At 54.1% G+C, this 19,593-nt stretch overlaps 1 protein-coding gene across 4 annotated transcripts in view; it reads left to right on the top strand.

The window, feature by feature from the left end:
- lrrc73 (leucine rich repeat containing 73) overlaps positions 1 to 19,593 on the top strand; it is a 103,421-nt gene that overhangs the window by 14,344 nt on the left and 69,484 nt on the right. For 3 of the 4 annotated variants that reach the window (XM_038798942.1, XM_038798940.1, XM_038798943.1), the window contains one exon: positions 13,585 to 13,745. In XM_038798942.1, the coding sequence (XP_038654870.1) occupies positions 13,700 to 13,745 (46 nt within the window). In that variant the 5' untranslated portion in view covers positions 13,585 to 13,699. Of the gene's footprint in view, positions 1 to 1,540; positions 1,693 to 13,584; positions 13,746 to 19,593 lie in introns of those variants that run through there. The other variant, XM_038798941.1, reaches the window with a different exon arrangement.

Here is a 19,593-nt window from a genome sequence, read left to right as displayed (position 1 = left end):
GGTACACGTGACAATAAACAAATCCAATCCAATCCTGTTGTAACCTGCAACAGCCCTCGACACTATCTACAACTCCACCAAGCTTTGTGTCATCAGCAAACTTCCACTTCCACTTCCGCATCCAAATCATTTATAAAAACCACAAAGAGCAGTGGTCCCAGAACAGATCCCTGTGGGACAACACTGGTCACCGACTTCCAAGCGGAATACTTTCCATCCACTACCACTCACTGTCTTCTTTCGGCCAGCCAATTCTGTATCCAGACAGCCTAATTCCCTGTATGCCCCCTAACTTTCTGAATGAGCCTACCATGGGGAACCTTATCAAATGCCTTACTGAAATACATATACACCACATCTACTGCCCGACCTTCATCAATGTGTCTCGTCACATCCTCAAAGAATTCAATGGGGCATGACCTGCCCCTCACAAAGCCATGCTGATGATCTTTAATCAAACTATGTTTTTCTAAATAATCATAAATCCTATCTCTCAGAATCATTTCCAATAATTTTCTCACCACAGAGGTAAGACTGACTGGTCTGTAATTCCCCAGGATTTCCCTATTCCAATCACTGAACTGGGGAACAACATTCGCGCCCCCCCCCAAAATCATCCGGTGCTACGCCAGTGGAGAGTGAGGACGCATCACAGGGAGAATGTGCAGCCTCCGCACAGACAGTGACCCAAGCGGGAATCGAACCTGGGACCCTGGCACTGTGAAACCATGGTGCTAACCACTATGTTACCGTGCTGCCCTATGGTACTGTCAATACCACTATGTGACCGCTTCTCCCGATGACTCTATGGTCGGGATTCTCCGTTCCTCCAGTTACATGCCATTCGCTGGCGGCAGCTTCTATCCTCCCGCAGTTTGTCAATGGGACTTCCCATTGAAACCACCTCACGCTGCCGTGAGACCCATTGGCGCAGGTGCGCTGCCAGCGAGAAAAGTGAATCCCGATGACTGGAGAATTCCGACCTATATATTTCCTGTCACCTAGTCAGCTTGGTATCAATGCGAGCACTGTCTCTGGGGCTGTTTTGCACACTGGGCTAAATCGCGCGCTTTGAAAGCAGACCAAGCCAGGCCAGCAGCACGGTTCAATTCCCGTAACAGTCTCTCTGAACAGGCGCCGGAATGTGGCGACCAGGGGCTTTTCACAGTAACTTCATTGAAGCCTACTCGTGACAATAAGCAATTTTAATTTCATTTTCTTTTATTCCATGAGCTGATTGTACTTCATCGAACCATTTATTGCATCAGCCACAAGAAGCTCATCAGCCTACACTGTGATCATACTGGTTCAATAATCCAGAGACTAGATGAATACTCCAGATATAAATCCTGCTGCTGATGCAATTTGAATTTAGTTATTACTGAAATGGTTACTGTAATAACCTGCATGCGACATGCATGAGGTTCATCCAGCTAGGGATGATTATTCCCTTGTCCTGGACCGGGAATTAACCAGGATTTGTATAATATGTTGGCCTCTATCACAGCTGACAGAAAGGAGTAAGGACCCGGTAATGCATAACCAGGCCCTATATATGCGCCGCTGTAAAGCTAAATAAACGTCTCCCTGTGATCTTGCCAGACTCCCCTTGTTGTTACTCGATGGGCGACGAGGGGGATTGGAGCTGTCGGCCACCTCCCTGAAAATGTTTTTACAACTGTGTGGACTGAGGTACGGACTGATTTTGTTGCAATGATGTGTTTTCCGTAACCTGTGTTGAGAGGGCAGGTGAACGCCAGGCCGAGGTTTCTAATACCGGCTAGTGGAGCGCGTATGCTGTGTTTGTTCTGGGGTCCGATATATTCGGCAGTACCAGAAGTGGCATCATCAGAGGTGCAGGTTGTGAGATGTTTTTGTTTGCCTCCGTCTGCCGTCCTATTGTGCTGCTGTCTTGCTGTGGCAGTGTGTCCACCGGGGAGTCAGTTACTGAATTTTCTGCCGCCCCCTTGGACTTGTCATCGGGGTTGTGAGTATGGCATTGCTTTTGCGAGACTGTTCCGCCACTGCTGGGAAAGTGGGCTTTATGACAGCGATGTCCGACATAGATGCTCACGATGCTGCATGGCTGCAAGTTTTGAACCTTGAGACTATGTTGAGTTGATGTGTGTCGCGTCCAGGTGTGTCGCCTCCAGGCAACGGCAGGTGGCGGGGAAGCCTCAGTGGTTAGCACTGCTTGCACCCCCGTCCCATGGAGTAGCCCGGGGGCCATCGGGCACCCCGAGGGAGGAGGAGGTGATGAGGTCCAATGCCAGATACTCTCACAGGGGAAGTGACGGAACACCGCAGCACCTCAGACCCCTCCCCTCTCAGCTGGCAGAATAGAGCGGCGCCATGCCATCTGGGACACCCGAGCAGCAGCCAGAATCATCCATTGGCGCCCGCCAACGGAGACCCAGGTCACAGGGCAGGAATCACAGCAGGCCTCCTCCACTCCTGCTGTACCATATGGAGTTCCACCAAGACGTAGTGTTCGGGCCCGTGAGAGCAGAAAGTTAGACAATAGTTGAGTTGGCACGGGTGCAGTGCGCAGTTTAGTTATCGGGGCTAGGGTGCAAATCTGAATATAGGTTGTCACATTAAACACCTGCCCACACTGTTTCAACCTGCCTCAGTGCTCTGTCGTCAGTGGATGTGAGGGGTGGGCTGGACTGGGCTGGCCAAAGAGGGGGAGGAATGGGTGGACGTTGTGGGTGGCCTGGGCTCATCACCCCAGGGATTCGATTGGACCGTGTAATGCAATGGCCAGCTCGCATGCAGGGACCACCCAGGTGGATGGTGGAAAGTGCTACCGTGTGTAGGAGTCAGACGTTGCCAAACGATGAGGAGCACAGGAGCTCATCGCAAAGCGTGTTGTTAACATCATCCATCCCATGGACTACACCCGGTGTTACTGCCAACCCAGGGCCCCCACCCCGTAATGCGACGGGTATGTATCACGGATGGGTGGTATGTATCACGGAGGGGAGGGGAGGTATGTATCACGGAGGGGGGTTCATGTGTGGGGGTGGTCGGGGTGTGTGGTGTTGTGCGGGGGTGGGGGTGGGATGCAGTGGCCGTACCCCAGGCCAATTTCTCCCCCCCCCTCACCCCAGTTGATGAACCTGGAGGCGATCAGGGTGACCCGTGCGTGTTGGCCCTGGCGCACACATCGTGCGGCCTCTCGTGCCTACCTGGGCTCCATGCCCTGCCCATTCTCCCCTTCCTCACATCCTCCTCGAGACTGGCGTCCCTCCTCATCCTCCAGCACGTCTGCTGCGCGATGTTGTGGAGGATGCAGCAGGCCGCCACAATGTGGGCGACCTTCTCAGCATCATAATGGAGGGCCCCTCCAGAGCGGTCCAGGCACCTGAACTGCATCTTTGGGAGGTCGAAGCACCACTTAGATCACTTCCCTGGTCGTTGTATGAGCATTGTAGTAGCTAATCTCTGCGTCGGTCTGTTGCCTCCGGATGTGCATAAGCAGCCATGACCACATTGGATAACCCCATCGCTCAGGAGCCAACCCCCCAAATATGTCAGAAATCTCAGTGTGTGCCAGGATGAAGGCATCATGTAAACTGCCCGGGTATCGGGCGCAGACGTGTATGATGCGCAGCTGATGGTCAAATGTGAGCTGCACGTTCATCAAGTGGAACCCCTCTCGCCTGTCATCTGCAGGTTTTCGTAGGGCGACTTGCATCCCGTCAATCATTCCCTGGACCCGGATCATCCCGTCAATGGCGGCGAAACCTGCTGCCCGGGCACCTTGGTGGTCTCAGTCCACGTTGAAATGGATTTAGTGAACCGCCTGGGCATACAGGGCCTCTGTGACGGTGCAGATGAACCAAGGTCTGTGAGATCCCAACAGTCCCCACTGGGAACCTGGAAGGACCGCATGGTGTAAAGGATGGTTCACCATCACCTTGACAGCAACTGGAAGCGGGTGCGCTCCATCGTACCCCTACGGTGCCAGGTGTGCCATGATCTCACAGATATATCGTACTGTTTCCTTGCTGAGCCAGAGTCTTTGACAACTTGCCCGGTCCGGCAGGTCCTCGAATGACAGGTGCTGCCAATACACACAATGCCTCATATGGGGCCTCTTTGGCACCATCTCCTTGGCATGTTCGACGTCTGGCTTTCCATCCTGGGCAGCTGCCTCCCATTCCTCTGCAGCACACCGCTGCTGCATGACCTGTTTCTGCCGCTTTCTCCTCAAGCAGGCCCGCTCATACAGCTGCAGGGCATCCCCCAGGGCTGCAGCGACCAGCAGGAAGGCCACTATTTCTGGTTGAATTCCAATATCCATTGTCTGCAAGGGGTGAAAGGCCGACATGTTAGCGTGGTGTGTACCCCAGTGCCCAACCAGGTCCAACGGACTACATAGTGGCTCTGCCCCCCACATGTCTCACTCCACCCCCTCTTCCCTATATCTGCACTCCTCCTGGCCCTGACTGTGCCCAGCACCATGGAACCTCTGGCCTTGGTGCTCGTCCCTGCTGCCAGTTTTAAACAGAGCTCACTCAGGCTCTGCTTGCAGCTAAAACTTGCTAATTAAATAACTGGATTAAACCAGTTTTCAAAGGCTAGAGTCAGACAGTATAAAAGTGAGCCATCGTACAGTGCTGACTTCTCTGGCACTGGAATGCTGAGTTTGGCCTGTATTACAGTGATTACGTGAGGTTTGGTGAGGCTGGAGCAAGGTACTCCTTTCATTTTGTCAAAGAGTATGAGGGTAGCCATGATGCGACCATCAATTCACAAGACGGAGAGTTGAAGTGAACAGTGGCTTTAATCAGCTAGAACTGTGCCTGCCTGCGACTTCTCTGCACTGAGAGGCCTGCAGGGCAGCAGCTCTACGTACCTACCCTCAAGGGAGCGGAGCCCATAAGGGCACCAACATGATATAATGCGGTGTAATACAATACAATGGTCCATAGGTGGAGCCCACAAGGGCAACAACATAGTACAATGCAATACAGTGGTGAATGGCTGCTATAATACATTAACCACATTCACCCCCTGTTAAAAAATTGAGGTGAAGTGGCTCACAGGTTGAGTCTGTCCGGTGCCCTTATCGTGCGCTGTAGGCACGGGTGTTGAACTCATCAGTGCGGGCACGGGTATTGAACTCGTCGATGCGGGCATGGGTGTGGACTCCGGGAGCGTGTCTTCTGGACCTTCATCCCTGTAGGTCGGCGATGGGGGGAGGGGGTGGAGGCCATGTAGGGGCGGGGGCGCAGTTCAGTGTCGGTTGTGGGGGGGGGGGGGGGGGGGGGGAGTAGGTGATGGTCATAGGGGATCCTGCGGGTGCCAGGTCCCGGAGGGAGACTGTATCTTGTCGGCCGTCGTGGTGCGCCACGTAGGCATATTGGTGGTTGGCGTGAAGGAGCTGGACCCTCTCGACCAGAGGGTCAGACTTATGGCTCCTCACGTGCTTTCGGAGGAGTACGGGCCCCAGTGTCGTCAGCCAGGCTGGAAGCGAGACCCCGGAGGTGGATTTCCGAGGGAAAACAAATAGGCGGTCATGAGGGGTCGCGATCGTGGCTGTGCAAATAAGTGACCTAATGGAGTGGAGCGCGTCCGGGAGGACCTCCTGCCAGTGGGAAACTAGGAGATTCCTAGACCGTAGGGCCAGGAGGACGGCCTTCCAAATCATCGCGTTCTCCCTCTCCACCTGACCGTTTCCCCGGGGGTTGTAACTGGTAGTCCAGCTCGAGGCGAGGCCATAACCGAGCAGGTACTGATGCAGTTCGTCACTCATAAATGAGGAGCCCCGGTCACTGTGGACATAAGTGGGGAAACCGAACAAGGTGACGATACCATGTAGGGCCTTAATGACGGTGGAGGCGGTCATGTCGTGGCAAGGGATTGCAAAGGGGAAGCGGGAGTACTCGTCAACGACGTTGAGAAAAAACGCGTTGCGGTTGGTAGAGGGGAGGGGCCCTTTGAAGTCGAAACTGAGGCGCTCAAAGGGCTGGGATGCCTTCACCAGGATGGCCTTATCTGTTCGATAGAAGTGCGGCTTACACTCCGCGCAGATTTGGCAGTCCCTGGTCATGGCCCTGACCTCCTCGGTGGAGTAGGGCAGGTTGCGGGCCTTGATGTAGTGGAGAAGCCGGGTGACCCCAGGGTGGCAAAGGTTGTTGTGGATGGCCCGGAGTCGGTCATCCTGCGCGCTGGTGCATGTGCTGCGGGACAGGGCATCTGGGGGCTCATTGAGCTTCCCAGGACGAAACACGGTATCATAATTATAGGTGGAGAGTTCGATCCTCCATCTCAAGATTTTATCGTTCTTAATGTTGCCCCGCTGTGTGTTGTCGAACATGAAGGCTACCGACCGTTGCTACCAGCGAGGTAGTGCCTCCAGTGCCAGACAGCTTCCATGATGACTTGAGCTTCTTTTTCGACTGAGGAGTGTCGAATCTCGGAGGCGTTGAGTGTACAGGAGAAAAAGGCTACGGGCCTGCCTGCCTGATTAAGGGTAGCGGCGAGGGTGACCTCTGACGCATCGCTCTCCACCTGGAAGGGGATGGACTCGTCCACCGCGCGCATCGCAGCTTTGGCAATATCTGCCTTAATGCGGCTGAAGGCCTGGCAGGCCTTACCCGCCAGTGGGAAAATGGTAGCTTTGATCAGTGGGCGGGCTTTGTTCGCATAGTTGGGGACACGCTGGGCATACTAGAAAACAGAACCCAAGGCATCTTTTCAGGGCCTTGGGTAGTGGGGAAGGGGGAGTTGAAGGAGGGGGCGCATATGGTCGGGGTCGGGCCCTAGGACTCCATTTTCCAAGACAGCCGAGGATGGCTAGTCTGGTTGTGCGGAAAACGCATTTCTCCTTGTTATAAGTGAGGTTGAGGGCTTGGGTGGTTTGGAGAAAATTCTGAAGGTTGGCGTCATGGTCCTGCCGTTTGCAGATGGTGACATTGTCCAAGTACGGAAATGTGGCCCGCAGCCCGTACTGGTCCACCATTCGGTCCATCGTTCTTTGGAAGACCGAGACCCCGTTGGTGACACCGAAGGGGACCTGGAGGAAGTGGAAGAGGCGGCCGTCTGTTTCAAAGGCCGTGTAGTGGCGTTCCTCCGGGCGGATTAGGAGCTGGTGGTATGCGGACTTCAGATCTACCGTGGAGAACACCCGGTGGTGTGCGATCTGGTTTACCACGTCCGCTATCCGGGGGAGGGGGTACACATCGAGGTGCGTATACCGGTTTATGGTTTGGCTGCAGTCTACAACCATCCGGTTCTTTTTCCCGGTCCTGACGACCACCACCTGGGCTCTCCAGGGGCTATTACTGGCCTCAATGATCCCTTCCCGCAAGAGCCGCTGGACCTCGGACTTGATAAAAGTCCTGTCTTGGATACTGTACCGCCTGCTGCTGGTGGTTATGGGTTTACAGTCGGCGGTGAGGTTCGTAAAGAGCTGGGGAGGGTCGACCTTCAGGATCGTGAGGCTACATATGGTGAGAGGGGGTAGGGACCCGCCAAACTTCAGGGTCAGGCTTCTGAGGTTGCACTGGAAATCCAGTCCCAACAGGAGAGGAGCACAGATTTCGGGGAGTACATATAGTTTAAAGTTTGTGTACTTAACGCCCTGTATTGCAAGGTTCGCGACTCAGTACCCCCGGATTTGCACTGAACGCGATGCAGAAGAGAGGGGGATTGTTTGAAATGTGGGGGAGATTTGGAGAGAACAGCACTTTACCGTGTCTGGGTGTACGAGGCTCTCTGTGCTCCTGGAGTCAAACAGGCAGGGCGTTTCGTGCCCATTGACCCGGACGATAATCATGGAGTTCCTGAGGTGCTTTGGGCATGACTGGTCGAGGGTGACCGCGCCGGGTTGTGGGTAGCCGGCGTGGTCAGAGGTGGTGGGGTGGTCCCAAGATGGCTGCCCCCATCGGTCGCATGTGTTGGGCAGCGTTGAAGATGGCGGACAAGTTGCAGCCCCCGTCAGTTGCACGTGTAGGGCGGCAATGAAGATGGTGGCCAAGATGGCGGGCCCCATGAGTCGCACATGTTGTGTAGAGTCGATGGTGACTGCCCCCAAAACCAACACGAGGTGGATGACGCGTCCGAAGGCACGCAGCCACACTGCGGGGTCTGCGGGCCTCTGAGTCTGAGAGTCGGGTCTGAGGTTTGGAGGACTTGGACCTGGCCAGGCAAACTTTGGTAAAGTGTCCCTTCTTGCCGCAGTCGCTACAGGTCACGTTCCGAGCCGGGCAACACTGCCTGGGGTGCTGGTGCTGGCCGCAGAAATAGCAGGGTAGCCCCCCAGGTTGGGCGGGCAGCCACGCGGCACAGGCCTGGGGTAATCTCTGGTCGGGTGACCACGAGGGGGTCGCGTAGTCGGAGGGGAAAGCGTTGAGGCTCTGAAACGCTTCTTCTAGGGAGGTGGCTAGTTTTACCATCTCTTCTAAGTCGAGTGTGCCCTTCTCAAGCAGGCGCTGTCTGACATAGTTCGACCGGACTCCAGCCACAAAGGCGTCCCGAATGGCGAGTTCCATGTGTTGTGAGTCCGTGAGGCCTTGTAGTTGCAGCTTTGCGCAAGTACTTTCAGGTCTCGCAGGCGGTACTCCAGCGATTCCCCAGGGGGTTGGCGGCGAATGGTGAGGAGATGCCGCGCGAACACTTCGTTTACCGGCCTCACATATCGCCGCTTCAGGATCGCGATCACGTCTGCGTATGTGGTCGCTTCCTCAATTTGCATGGAGATTCGTTGGCTCACCCGGGCGTGGAGGAGGCTCAGCTTTTGTTCGTAGGTGACGGAGGGCGAGGAGGAGGCGGCGAGGTAGGCCTCAAAAGAGCAGAGCCAGTGCGAAAAATCCCTTTGGCTTTAGCGGCCTGTGGGTCGAGTTCCAGTCGGTCAGGTTTGAGGGCTGCTTCCATCGTAATATTGTAGCTGATTAAATTGAAGCGACCATCAATTCACACGAGACGAGAGTTGAAGTGAACAGTGGCTTTAATCAGCTAGAACTGTGCCTGCCTGCGACTGCTCTGCCCTGAGAGCCCTCTGCAGGGCAGCAGCTCTATATACCTCCCGTCAAGGGCATGGAGCTCACAAGGGCACCAACATAGTACAATGCAATACAGTGGTGAATGGCTGCCATAATACATTCACCATAAGCCGGGAGTTTACAGAGAGTGCAGCTGACTGGGAGCAAAGTCGGAGGGCGGAGTTCCAGCCGGAACTGAGTCACTGACATCAGGTGAAAAAAACTGAAAAAGTGATATCACAGGAAAGCTCTGACCTGATTGGCTGGTAGAGAATCTACCCTCAGTTTGAAAATAAAACATTATTAAACCTCATTAATTAATTACTTAATCATAAGTACAAGGGTATCTAAACCAGAGGCAGGCGATTACTGTATTTAGCATTTTACATTTATCGTTGAAACCTAGTGCTAGGAAGCATATAGTTAACTGTAGCTTATTTTAATTTCATTAAGCATTTTAAAATTAATTTATTAATTAGTTCTGGAAATGGCAGTTAGAGGGGTAAAATGCTTCACTTGTGAGATGCGGGAGGACCGTGAAGCTTCCAGCATTCCGGACAACTACATTTAGGTAGCATAGTGATTAGCACTGTTGCTTCACAGCACCAGGGTCCCAGGTTCAATTCCCGCTTGGGTCACTGTCTGTGCGGAGTCTGCACGTTCTCCCTGTGTCTGCGTGGGTTTCCTCCGGGTGCTCCGGTTTCCTCCCGCAAGCCCCGAAAGACTTGCTGTTAGGTAATTTGGACATTCTGAATTCTCCCTCCATGTACGCGAACAGGCGCCGGAATATGGCGACTAGGAGCTTCTTACAGAGCGCATGGATCGGTTGGAGCAGCAGTTAGATGCACTTAGGAGCATGCATTGACGGAAAGCACCGTAAATGGGAGTTTTAGAGATGAGATCATACCCAATATGCAGGAAGATAGATGGGTGACTGCTAGAAGGGCAGACAGTCAGTGCAGGAATCCCCTGTGGCTGTTCCCCTTCTCTAACAAGTCACACACCATCCTGATTTGGAGATATCTCACAGTTCCTTCAGTGTCTGTTAGTCAAAATCCTGGAACTCCCTTTATTTCTTTTTTATTAATTTAAAGTACCTTTCTTTTTCCAATTAAGGGACAATTTAGTGTGGCAATCGACCTAACCTGCACATCTTTGGGTTGTGGGGGTGAAGCCCACGCAGACACAGGGAGAATGTGCAAACTCTACAGTGGACAGTGACCCAGGGCCGGGATTCAAACCAGTCCCAGTGCTAACCACTGCACCACCATGCTGCCCTGGAACTCCCTTCCTAATAACACTCTTGGTGTACCTATACCAAATGATCTGCAGAGGTTCAAGAAGCTGCTCACCATTACATTTCTGACTTCTGCCTTGCAGGGAGTCAAGAGATGACATACTCACTGCAGAATTCCCAGCTTCTGAGCAGCTCAGAATACAAATACTGGGCGCAATTCTCCCATCGGGAGACCAACGCGATTCTCCGCTCCCACGCTGGGTGGGAGAATCGTGGGAGGGCCGCTCTGGCACCCCCCCCGCGATTCTCCCACCCCCCCAAAATGGCGTGTCGCGTTTTGCGACACGCCGCTCGGAGAATCGCCGGCCGCCGTTTTTCACAGCGACCCGCGATTCTCCGACCCGGATGGCCCAAGCCGTTCCCGACCGGTTCACGCCGGCGGCAACCACACCTGGTTGCTGCCGGCGTGAACATGGCACCAGCAGCTGTTGTGTGGCTTGTGGGGGGCGGAGAGGGGAGTGAGCACCACGACCGTGCTCGGGAGGGGACTGGCCCGCGATCGGTGCCCACTGATCGTCGGGCCGGCGTCTCAACGGGACGCACTCTTTCCCTTCCACCTCCCCGCAAGATCAAGCCACCACATCTTGCGGGGCAGCGGAGGGGAAGACGGCAACCGGGCATGCGCGGGTTTGAGCTGTCAGCCGTCGTGACGTCAACCGCGCATGCGTGGGTTGGAGCCGGCCAACCTGAGCATGCGCGGCTGACGTCATTAGGCGCGCCGGCCGCGTCATTCCCGGCGCACCGGGCGTTGACGCCAGCAACATTCACGGCACGATGCCAGCGACGCGGCCGAGATTCACGGCACGGCCCTCCTAGCCCCCCGGGAGGGGGGAGAATAGGGGGCCAGGAGCGGCCTCCGACGCCGTTGTGAACCTCTCCGGGTTTCACGACGGCGTCGGGCCTTGCAGAGAATTCCGCCCTAAGTCCCGACGCCGGAGTGAAAACCGGAGGGCGCGATTCTCCACCCCCCACGACGGGTCGGAGAATAGCGGGAGGGCCTTCCCGACATTTTTCCCGCCCTCCCGCTATTCTCCCCCCCCCCCTCCCGCCCAACTCCCGACACGAATCGCTGCCGCCGTTTTTTTACGGCCGGCAGCGATTCACAGCTGATAGATGGGCCGAAGTCCCAGCCCTTTACGCTGTTTTTACGAACGGCAAACACACCTGGTCTGGCCATTCGTAAAAACGGCGGGAACAACTCGCTTTTTATAACCATGGCACCGATTGGCACGGCAGTACCACGGCCGTGCCAAGGGTGCCATGGGCCCGCGATCGGTGCCCACCGATCGCGGGCAGCGGGCCCGATGCCCACGCACTATTTCTCCTTCCGCCGCCCCGCAGTATCCATTCGCGGGGCGGCTGAGGGGCATCCCGGCCCGCGCATGCGCGGGTTTCGCGCAAATAGCGATGACGTCATCCGCGCATGCGCGGGTTGGAGTCTTCCAATCCGCGCATGCGCGGCTGACGTCATATGACGCGTCAGCCGGCGCTAACTCCGGCAAGCGGGCTTAACGAAATTCGTTAAGCCCGTGATGCCGGAGCTTATGGCGTCGGGCTGCTAGCCCCGACCGAGGACCAGAATCGGTTCCCGGTCGGGAAGGGGCGCGCTGGCGTCAAACCCGCCCGGGTTTGACGCCAGCCTTACGATTTCTCCCGTTTTGGGAGAATCGCGCCCGGAGTGTTTCACTCCGGCGTCGGAGGCCACTCCCAGCCACCTATTCTCCTGGCCCCAGGGGGCTAGGAGCGTCGCCGCGTAATGTATGCGCGCCGGGCCTTGGCACCGCGTAAAGGCGGTGCCGCATAAATTACGCGGCGCTTACGTCACCCACGCATGCGCAGGTTGCAATTCTCCCCGCGGCCGCCCGCAAGAAATGTCAGATGGATCTTGCGGGGCAGCGGAGGAAAGGAGGTCCTCCTTCAGAGAGGCCGGCCTGCCGATCGGTGGGCACCGATCGCGGGCCAGACCTCTTTTGAGGCCTCCCCCCCCCCGATGCAAGAACCCCCTCCCCCTCCCAGAGGCCGCCCACCCAGCGTTCCCGCGCTATTCCCGCCGGCAGCGACCAGGTGTGAACGGCGCCGCCGGGAACTTGTCGTGTTGGGCAGGCCGCCCGGCTCATCCGGGCTGGAGAATCGCCGCTCGCTCGTTACAAACGGCGAGCGGCGATTCTCCCAGCAGCCAGCCGTGAATCTTGCCGCGCCGGTTTGGGGGGGGTGGGAGAATCGCGTGTGGGTGCCGGGGCGGCGTGGCGGGACTCGCTCGGCGCCACGGCGATTCTCCCACCTGGCGTGGGGGGCGGGAGAATTCCGCCCACTGTATTTGTATTTGCAGTCCAGTTTAATTTCTAGTGACCCTATGATGTCAATGTTGCGGGATTCAGTGATAGTAATGATGCTGAATGTCATGGGGAGATGGTTAGATTTTATCTTGTTGGAGATGAGGTGGTGAAAGGAGGCACGATAGTGATTTCAGTGGCGTCTTGACAAATACATGACTAGGATGGGAACAGAGGGATACGGACCCCGGAAGTGTAGAAGGTTTTAGCTTAAACGGGCAGCAGGGTCAGCACAGGCTTGGAGGTCGAAGGGACGGGCCTGTTCCTGTGCTGTACCTTTTTTGTTCTGTAAGACGTTGCTTGGCACTTGTTGGCCGTAAATGTTGTTTGTCACTTAGCCCAAGCCTGAATGTTGTCTGGGTCTTGCTGTGTGATCTGCTTCACTATTCAGTGGGAAACGTGCTGGAAATTTTGTAATCATCAGTGAATATTACGACCTGTGACTTTACAGTGAAAGGAAGGTATTGATGAAGATGGGTTGAAAGTTTTTGTTTTGACATTTCTTTAGGGTTCGAGCAAAAAATAGGATGTAAAACTCTTCCCAAATGAGATGCAATATTATTAATAGTTAACTTTCTTCCTTTTTCTATTCTTGGATGACTTGTCTGCATTGTACATCAAGTTCCACTATGCTTCCTATGCATTTCAAGTCTAGCTAAAGTTACCAGATTCTTTACTGCTATTTGTTGTTTGCCTTTGCACTCATTCTTTGCTGTGTCCTAAGCAAGGTATTCCGTGGCCTACATGACGGCACTTCCAATGCTGAGTCTCACTTCATTCGTTAACCTTATTATTTCAGATTCTGACTACCTGTTATGCTATTTCCAGTTTTTGTTTTCGAATTGTAGTTCTCTCCCATTATTGGATAAACAATGCATGGAACTTTTCTGTGTTACTTGTGTTGTTTGCCATACCACTTCAGTTGTACCCTAACGCTATAAAACATTTTATTTCCCTTCAGCCTGCACGGTACTCCCCTCACTGATTCTGGATTGGCTGTACTGAACCCTGCCCTTTCGCTACACCCCTCGCTAATATCATTGGATCTTGGAGACTGTATTTTGGGAGATGAAGGAATGAATCTCATCTGTGGACTGTTACCACCAGATGGAGCAAAGTCAGGTATATTTTGTTTGACATTTGTTCTGGCAATGGAACTGAGATCCAAATATTTCCAAGTAGTCATGTGGTAATGCAAAACTTGAGATTGGTTGTGGTTGGCAAGTGGTAACCTCGTAAATTGAGCCCGAACCATTTGCTCACCATGCAAATTGATGCTGAAATAGGAACGCAACAAAATCATCATCCTCCAAGATAATCTTTTTTCCAATTAAGAGGCAATTTAGCATGGCCAATCCCTGGCATCTTTGGGTTGTGGGGGTGAGACCCCACAGGGTCTTCCCACGGGGAGAATGTGCAAACTCCACATGGACAGTGTCCCAGGCCGGGATTAAACCCGGGTCCCCTGCGCTGTGAGGCAGCAGTGCTAACCTCTGCGCCGCCATATTCTGCGAGATAATGGTTATCCTGATTAGATCACCGCTCATTGTATGTCATGCAAGAATGAGCAGGGTCTTCCCACGGGGAGAATGTGCAAACTCCACATGGACAGTGTCCCGGGCCGGGATTAAACCCGGGTCCCCTGCGCTGTGAGGCAGCAGTGCTAACCTCTGCGCCGCCATATTCTGCGAGATAATGGTTATCCTGATTAGATCACCGCTCATTGTATGTCATGCAAGAATGAGCCTTAAGATTGTGGTTTGCAGTCCCAGAAGGTGCCCAGTTCATGTCTAAAAAGGTAAGTTATCTCAAAAGTCTGAACTACAGGTGAAGCTAACCATTTCACACTGCTACTATGAAGTAACAACATGAGTATTCAGGACCATTAATATGATGCTGCCATCACCCTAAAAGGATGTTCAACCTCCGATAGTGACGGCAATGTGCTGAGCAGTCACACGAAAGGTGGCTCTCCTTTGGGAGCTTCAAATTACGCCCTTCTAACCTGTACATTGGATACCAAAATAACAAAAAAAACACCCTCACCTAAATTAACAACCATCTGAGGAAATACATCCAAGCCAGCCTCAGAGCCGGAAAAATAGCAAGAGTAAAAGCTGGGAGAGGAAGATCTAGACCTCAGAGCAAATAGAAACGTGGAGCAAAGCAGAGCAGAGCATGGTGGACCAAGTGGGATCGACAACATAAATGCTGGGCCACGCACTGATGGAGCAGTGGATGGAGCTTCTTTCAGTAGAGCTCCAAAAACACACTGACTCCATGAAGAAGGACCTCATGTCAGCCATGATGTTGGTCATAGAAACCACATTGGCCCCCTTCAAAGAAGCGCTGGAAAGAACGAAGGAGACTGGAGACACAGGAGGAGACTGCGGGACCTGGAGAAAGCGGCCACCGACCAGAACGATCGGATTGCCTCGCTCAAGGCAGAAGTGACAAGGTTTGTAACAACCGGAGAGTAGTCAAGAGGAAGGTGGAAGATCAGGAGAGCAGGCCCTGCAGCCATAACCTATGAATTGTCAGGCTACCCGAGGGCATAGATGCTCAGACAGCTGGTCGGAGGGAAAGCTTCTCCACGCGGTCATGTAGATGGGAGTGACTTTCAGTCCGCATCTACCAAGATATTCGGGCCGATCTGGCCAAGCGCCGGGCTGAGTTTAATGGGGCCAAGGCAGCTTTATTCAAAAGCAAGGTGTGGTTTGGAATGCTGTACCCGGCAGGACTCTGGGTAACTTACGGCTAAAAAGAACGTTATTTGAACACACCAGAGGATGCAAATGAGTTCATCCAAAAAAACAGGCTTGGAAGATAGCAATAGGGGACACCTAAGAACTATTAATCATAATGTTTTGTTTTGTGGACTAAACACTTGCACGACTTTGGGTGGGGGTGTAGAAAGCAGAGGTACACTGAAGTGAGAAGGTGGGGGGAGAACAAAACAGGCTGAGGGGGTTGCTCCCAGGGGCGAGCCACCACACTGGTGGGTCGGGTGGGTGTGCTAGTGCACAGAAGTAAGAGGAGGGGGAGCCCACCGCAGCGCAGCTCCTGAAAGGGAGGAAACGCCTGGCAGAAGGAGGGGGGGCACAAAACAACAAACTCGGGGGAAGGGGCAGCGAAGGTAAAGGGGGAGGAGGTAAGGGAGGGGAAGGAAGGCAAGGGTAGAGGGGCTGGGGAGGGGAATCAGATTAGGCGCAGGGGAGAGGGTAGAATGCTAGTTACAACCGGGTGTACATGACGATGGCTGGAACAAAGAAGAAAACGGCAGCAATCACAGGGAAAACACAGCGTGTAGGGGCATGTCCTTGTGGTAAGTATGGCTAACACCGCAGGAGGTGGGGGACAGAAACCACCCCCCGCCCCATTAGAATAGTCACCTCAATGCCCAGGTGAAAAAATCCATAGTCTTTGCCCATCTAAACAGGCTGAGAACCGATATAGTCTTCCTCCAGGAGACACAACTGAGGGAGAGGGACCAGCTGATGGTAAGAAACAGCTGGGTAGACTTCCGATGAAGTCATGTAAAGACAAGAGGGACAAAAAGTAGTGAGGTCTTTGTATTTGATCCCTTTTACCCGTTTTTCCCGGGGGTTTTGGTGTTCAAACCCAGTGAGTTGAGCAGGTGAATTGTCTCCAGGAGGGAAGCCCGTCGAAGGAAGACGAAGGAGGGAATATTGCCGCCATGCCAATTACGTTGGACACGTTGGCAGTGGTAATGGCGCAGGAGCTTCAAAAGTTCGACAAACAAATGGACAGGCAGTTCAAGCAGCAGAGCCTGGAAATTAAGGAATCTTTTAAAGCTACGATTAAAGAGGCTTTGGGCCCAATCTGTTAACGGTGCGAACTTCAAAGGTGGTGAAGGCACAAGGCAAGATGCTAACAGGAGGAGGAGGAGGCCTTGTCGAGGCACAAGGATTTGCCTTGGTGGAGACAGAATTGCTGATGGTGACAGAAAGCAATAAGGCCTGAGACTTAAAGTGGAGGACCGCGAGAATAAGTCAGGCAATTAAACTTCATATTGGTGGGGCTGCCAGAGAGAGAGGAGAGCCTGGTATGTGTTCTTGGAGCGGAGAGGGGTTTGTTGATCTTGTTGGGGTTTGGGTACGGTTGGGGGAGAAACGATGTACTGGCTGTTGTTTGAGGGATTATGTTAAAGGGACCCTGTTTCGGGGCTAGTGATGGGGAGAGGGGAGGGGCTAGCATGGGCAACACGTTAGCACAAATGTCTAGCACTGTGGCTTCACACCGCCAGGGTTCCCCGCTGAGTCACTGTCTGTGCGGAGTCTGCACGTTCTCCCCGTGCCTGCGTGGGTTTCCTCCGGGTGCTTCGGTTTCCTCCCACAGTCCAAAGATGTGCAGGTTAGGTGGATTGGCCATGCTAAATTGCCCCTTAGTGTCCAAAAAGGTTAGGAGGGGTTATTGGGTTATGGGGATAGCGTGGAAGTGGGTCGGTGCAGACTCGATGGGCCGAATGGCCTCCTTCTGCACTATATGTTCTATGTTCAAACGGGAATGGATTGGGGGGAAAGGGTGTCGGGCCAGGTCGGCAGTGGCACATAAGGTCCAGCTATAGTTTTGTGTGTGGTGGGGGCAGGAGGTGGCGCCAGGCAATCTGTGGAACTGGAAGGGGGGGAGGAAAGAGCAATGGGGAGGGGGATCAGGCGTGAACTGACCTTTCTTTGTCCCTTCCACTGGGTGGGCTGGTGGCCACCTTAGATTGACCTGGCGTCCAAGAATTTGGGTAGGGATATTGCCCACAGTACAAATGGCTGACCCGAGGAAGAGGGGTGTGAGTTTCATCGCTTATGGGCGGGCCGGTGAAGGGAGCAAAGATTTTTTTTTCCCATATAACAGGGGGCCGATATGTTCCTACAGGAAGCTCAACTGTGGCTGCTGGACCACATCAGGTTGCGGAAAGCCTGGGTGAGTCAAGTTTTTCACTCTGTTTGACAACTGGGCACTGGGGGTCGTTGGGGGGGGGGGGACTCTGATTAGCAGGAGAGTCCGTTTTCAGGCAGTAGAGGTGATGGCTGATCCGGGGGTCAGTATGTGATAATCACAGGTACGTTGGAGGTAAGATGGTGATGGTGAACGTATATGCCCCGAATTGGGACAATATCACGTTTAAGAGATGGTTGTTATCTGCCATTCGGAACTGGACACATGCCAGCTGCTGTTGGAGGAGAATTTCAATTTTGTTTTGGATCCAGGCCCAGATTGCTGGTCCCTTTGGAGATGGCAATGGCGTTAATGGCATTTATGGAAGAGACAGGGGGAGCAGATCTGTGGCAGTTTATACTGGGCAGCACGGTGGCATTGTGGATAGCGCAATTGCTTCACAGCTCCAGAGTTCCAGGATCAATTCCGGCTTGGGTCATTGTCTGTGCGGAGTTTGCACATCCTCCCCGTGTGTCCGTGGGTTTCCTCCGGGTGCTCCGGTTTCCTCCCACAGTCCAAAGATGTGCAGGTTAGGTGGATTGGCCATGTTAAATTGCCCTTAGTGTCCAAAATTGCCCTTAGTGTTGGGTGGGGTTACTGGGTTATGGGGATAGGGTGGAGGTGTTGACCTTGGGTAAGGTGCTCTTTCCAAGAGCCGGTGCAGACTCGATGGACCGAATGGCCTCCTTCTGCACTGTAAATTCTATACACTCAGGGGGTAGGGAAATTTTATTTTTGTTCCCCGGGTACATAAGGAGCAGGATTCTCCGTCAGCTGACGCAAAAGCAGGAAACGCAAATGGCAATGGCAAACGCAATGGCAAAATCGCATTGGGCACCAATTTGACGCCAAATCGCAATTCTCCGTCACCTCGACAGCGGAGTCAATGCAGTCCAGAACGCAGGTACATATCAATAGTGGGCCCGACTTGGTATTCTCTGAGGCCTCTGCAATTCTCCGCCTTCGATGGGCCAACTTCCTAATGGTCACCTGTGCGTTTAAAGAAATTGTGAAATTGGGGTCAAGGATCATGAGGGAGAGAGAGGAGGTAGGACACAGAGAGGCGTGACTATGGATTGCCAGGCCGGAGACTGGCTGGGCTGGTAAGACCAGGGAGGAGGGGGGGATGGCTGGGGTGACCCCCACCGCCACGGGTGTCTAGGCACCGGCCACCATTGCCTGCAAGGAAGGCAGCCATCTTTCTGCACCCCACTGACCACCCACCTTGGCTCCTGGTTCTGTAGAGTGACATCGGCCTTATTGTTTCCCCACTCCTGCACCCCACCCCCCCGCCCCACCAAACTCGGCCGCAACCAGCCTATGGGGCATCAGGCGGCCCACCTAGGGGCACTGGGCAGGGGCGGTGGAGCGTACTGCTGGCAAGGGCAGTGCCAGCTATTGGTAACCCTGGCATCAGGGACAAGCACCCGGGCCAGAGGCCCCCATGATGCCAGACAGAATGTGGGGATGGAGGGGGCACATGCGGGGGCAGAGCACACAGCATCAACCGAGGCCATCATGTAGCCCGGTGGACCTGGTTGGGCATGGGGAATGCACCATTCTAACATGTCGGCTTTTCACTCCCTGCAGACAATGGATATTGGGATTCAACCAGCAATGGTGACCATCCTCCTAGTCGCCGCAGCCCTGGGGGGGTGCCCTGTGCCTGTACGAGCTGGAGCTGCTCAAGGAGGAGGAAGAAGCTGCAACAGTGGATCCTGCAACAGCATAGCGTGCCCCAGAGTTACAGGAGGCAGCCGCCCAGGATGGAGAGCCAACCGCCCAACAGGCCAAGGAGGAGAAGATGCGAAGGTGGCACCACAAGATGCCTCGCGTGTACCGGCAGCACCTGTCATTTGAGGACTTGTCGGACCTGGCATGCCGTTGAAGACACCGGCTCAGCAGGGAGGCAGTGTGACATATCTGTCAGGTCATGGCGCACCTGGCACTTAAAATAGGTGTATTTGGGATGATACCCACTTACGGTGGCCGTCGAGGTGACAGTCGCCCTGAACCT

The sequence above is a fragment of the Scyliorhinus canicula genome, chromosome 6, assembly GCF_902713615.1.
Source record: "Scyliorhinus canicula chromosome 6, sScyCan1.1, whole genome shotgun sequence".
NCBI lineage: Eukaryota > Metazoa > Chordata > Chondrichthyes > Carcharhiniformes > Scyliorhinidae > Scyliorhinus > Scyliorhinus canicula.
The sequence above is the reverse complement of the archived record's forward strand: the minus strand, read 5'-3'. Positions and strand labels throughout refer to the sequence as shown.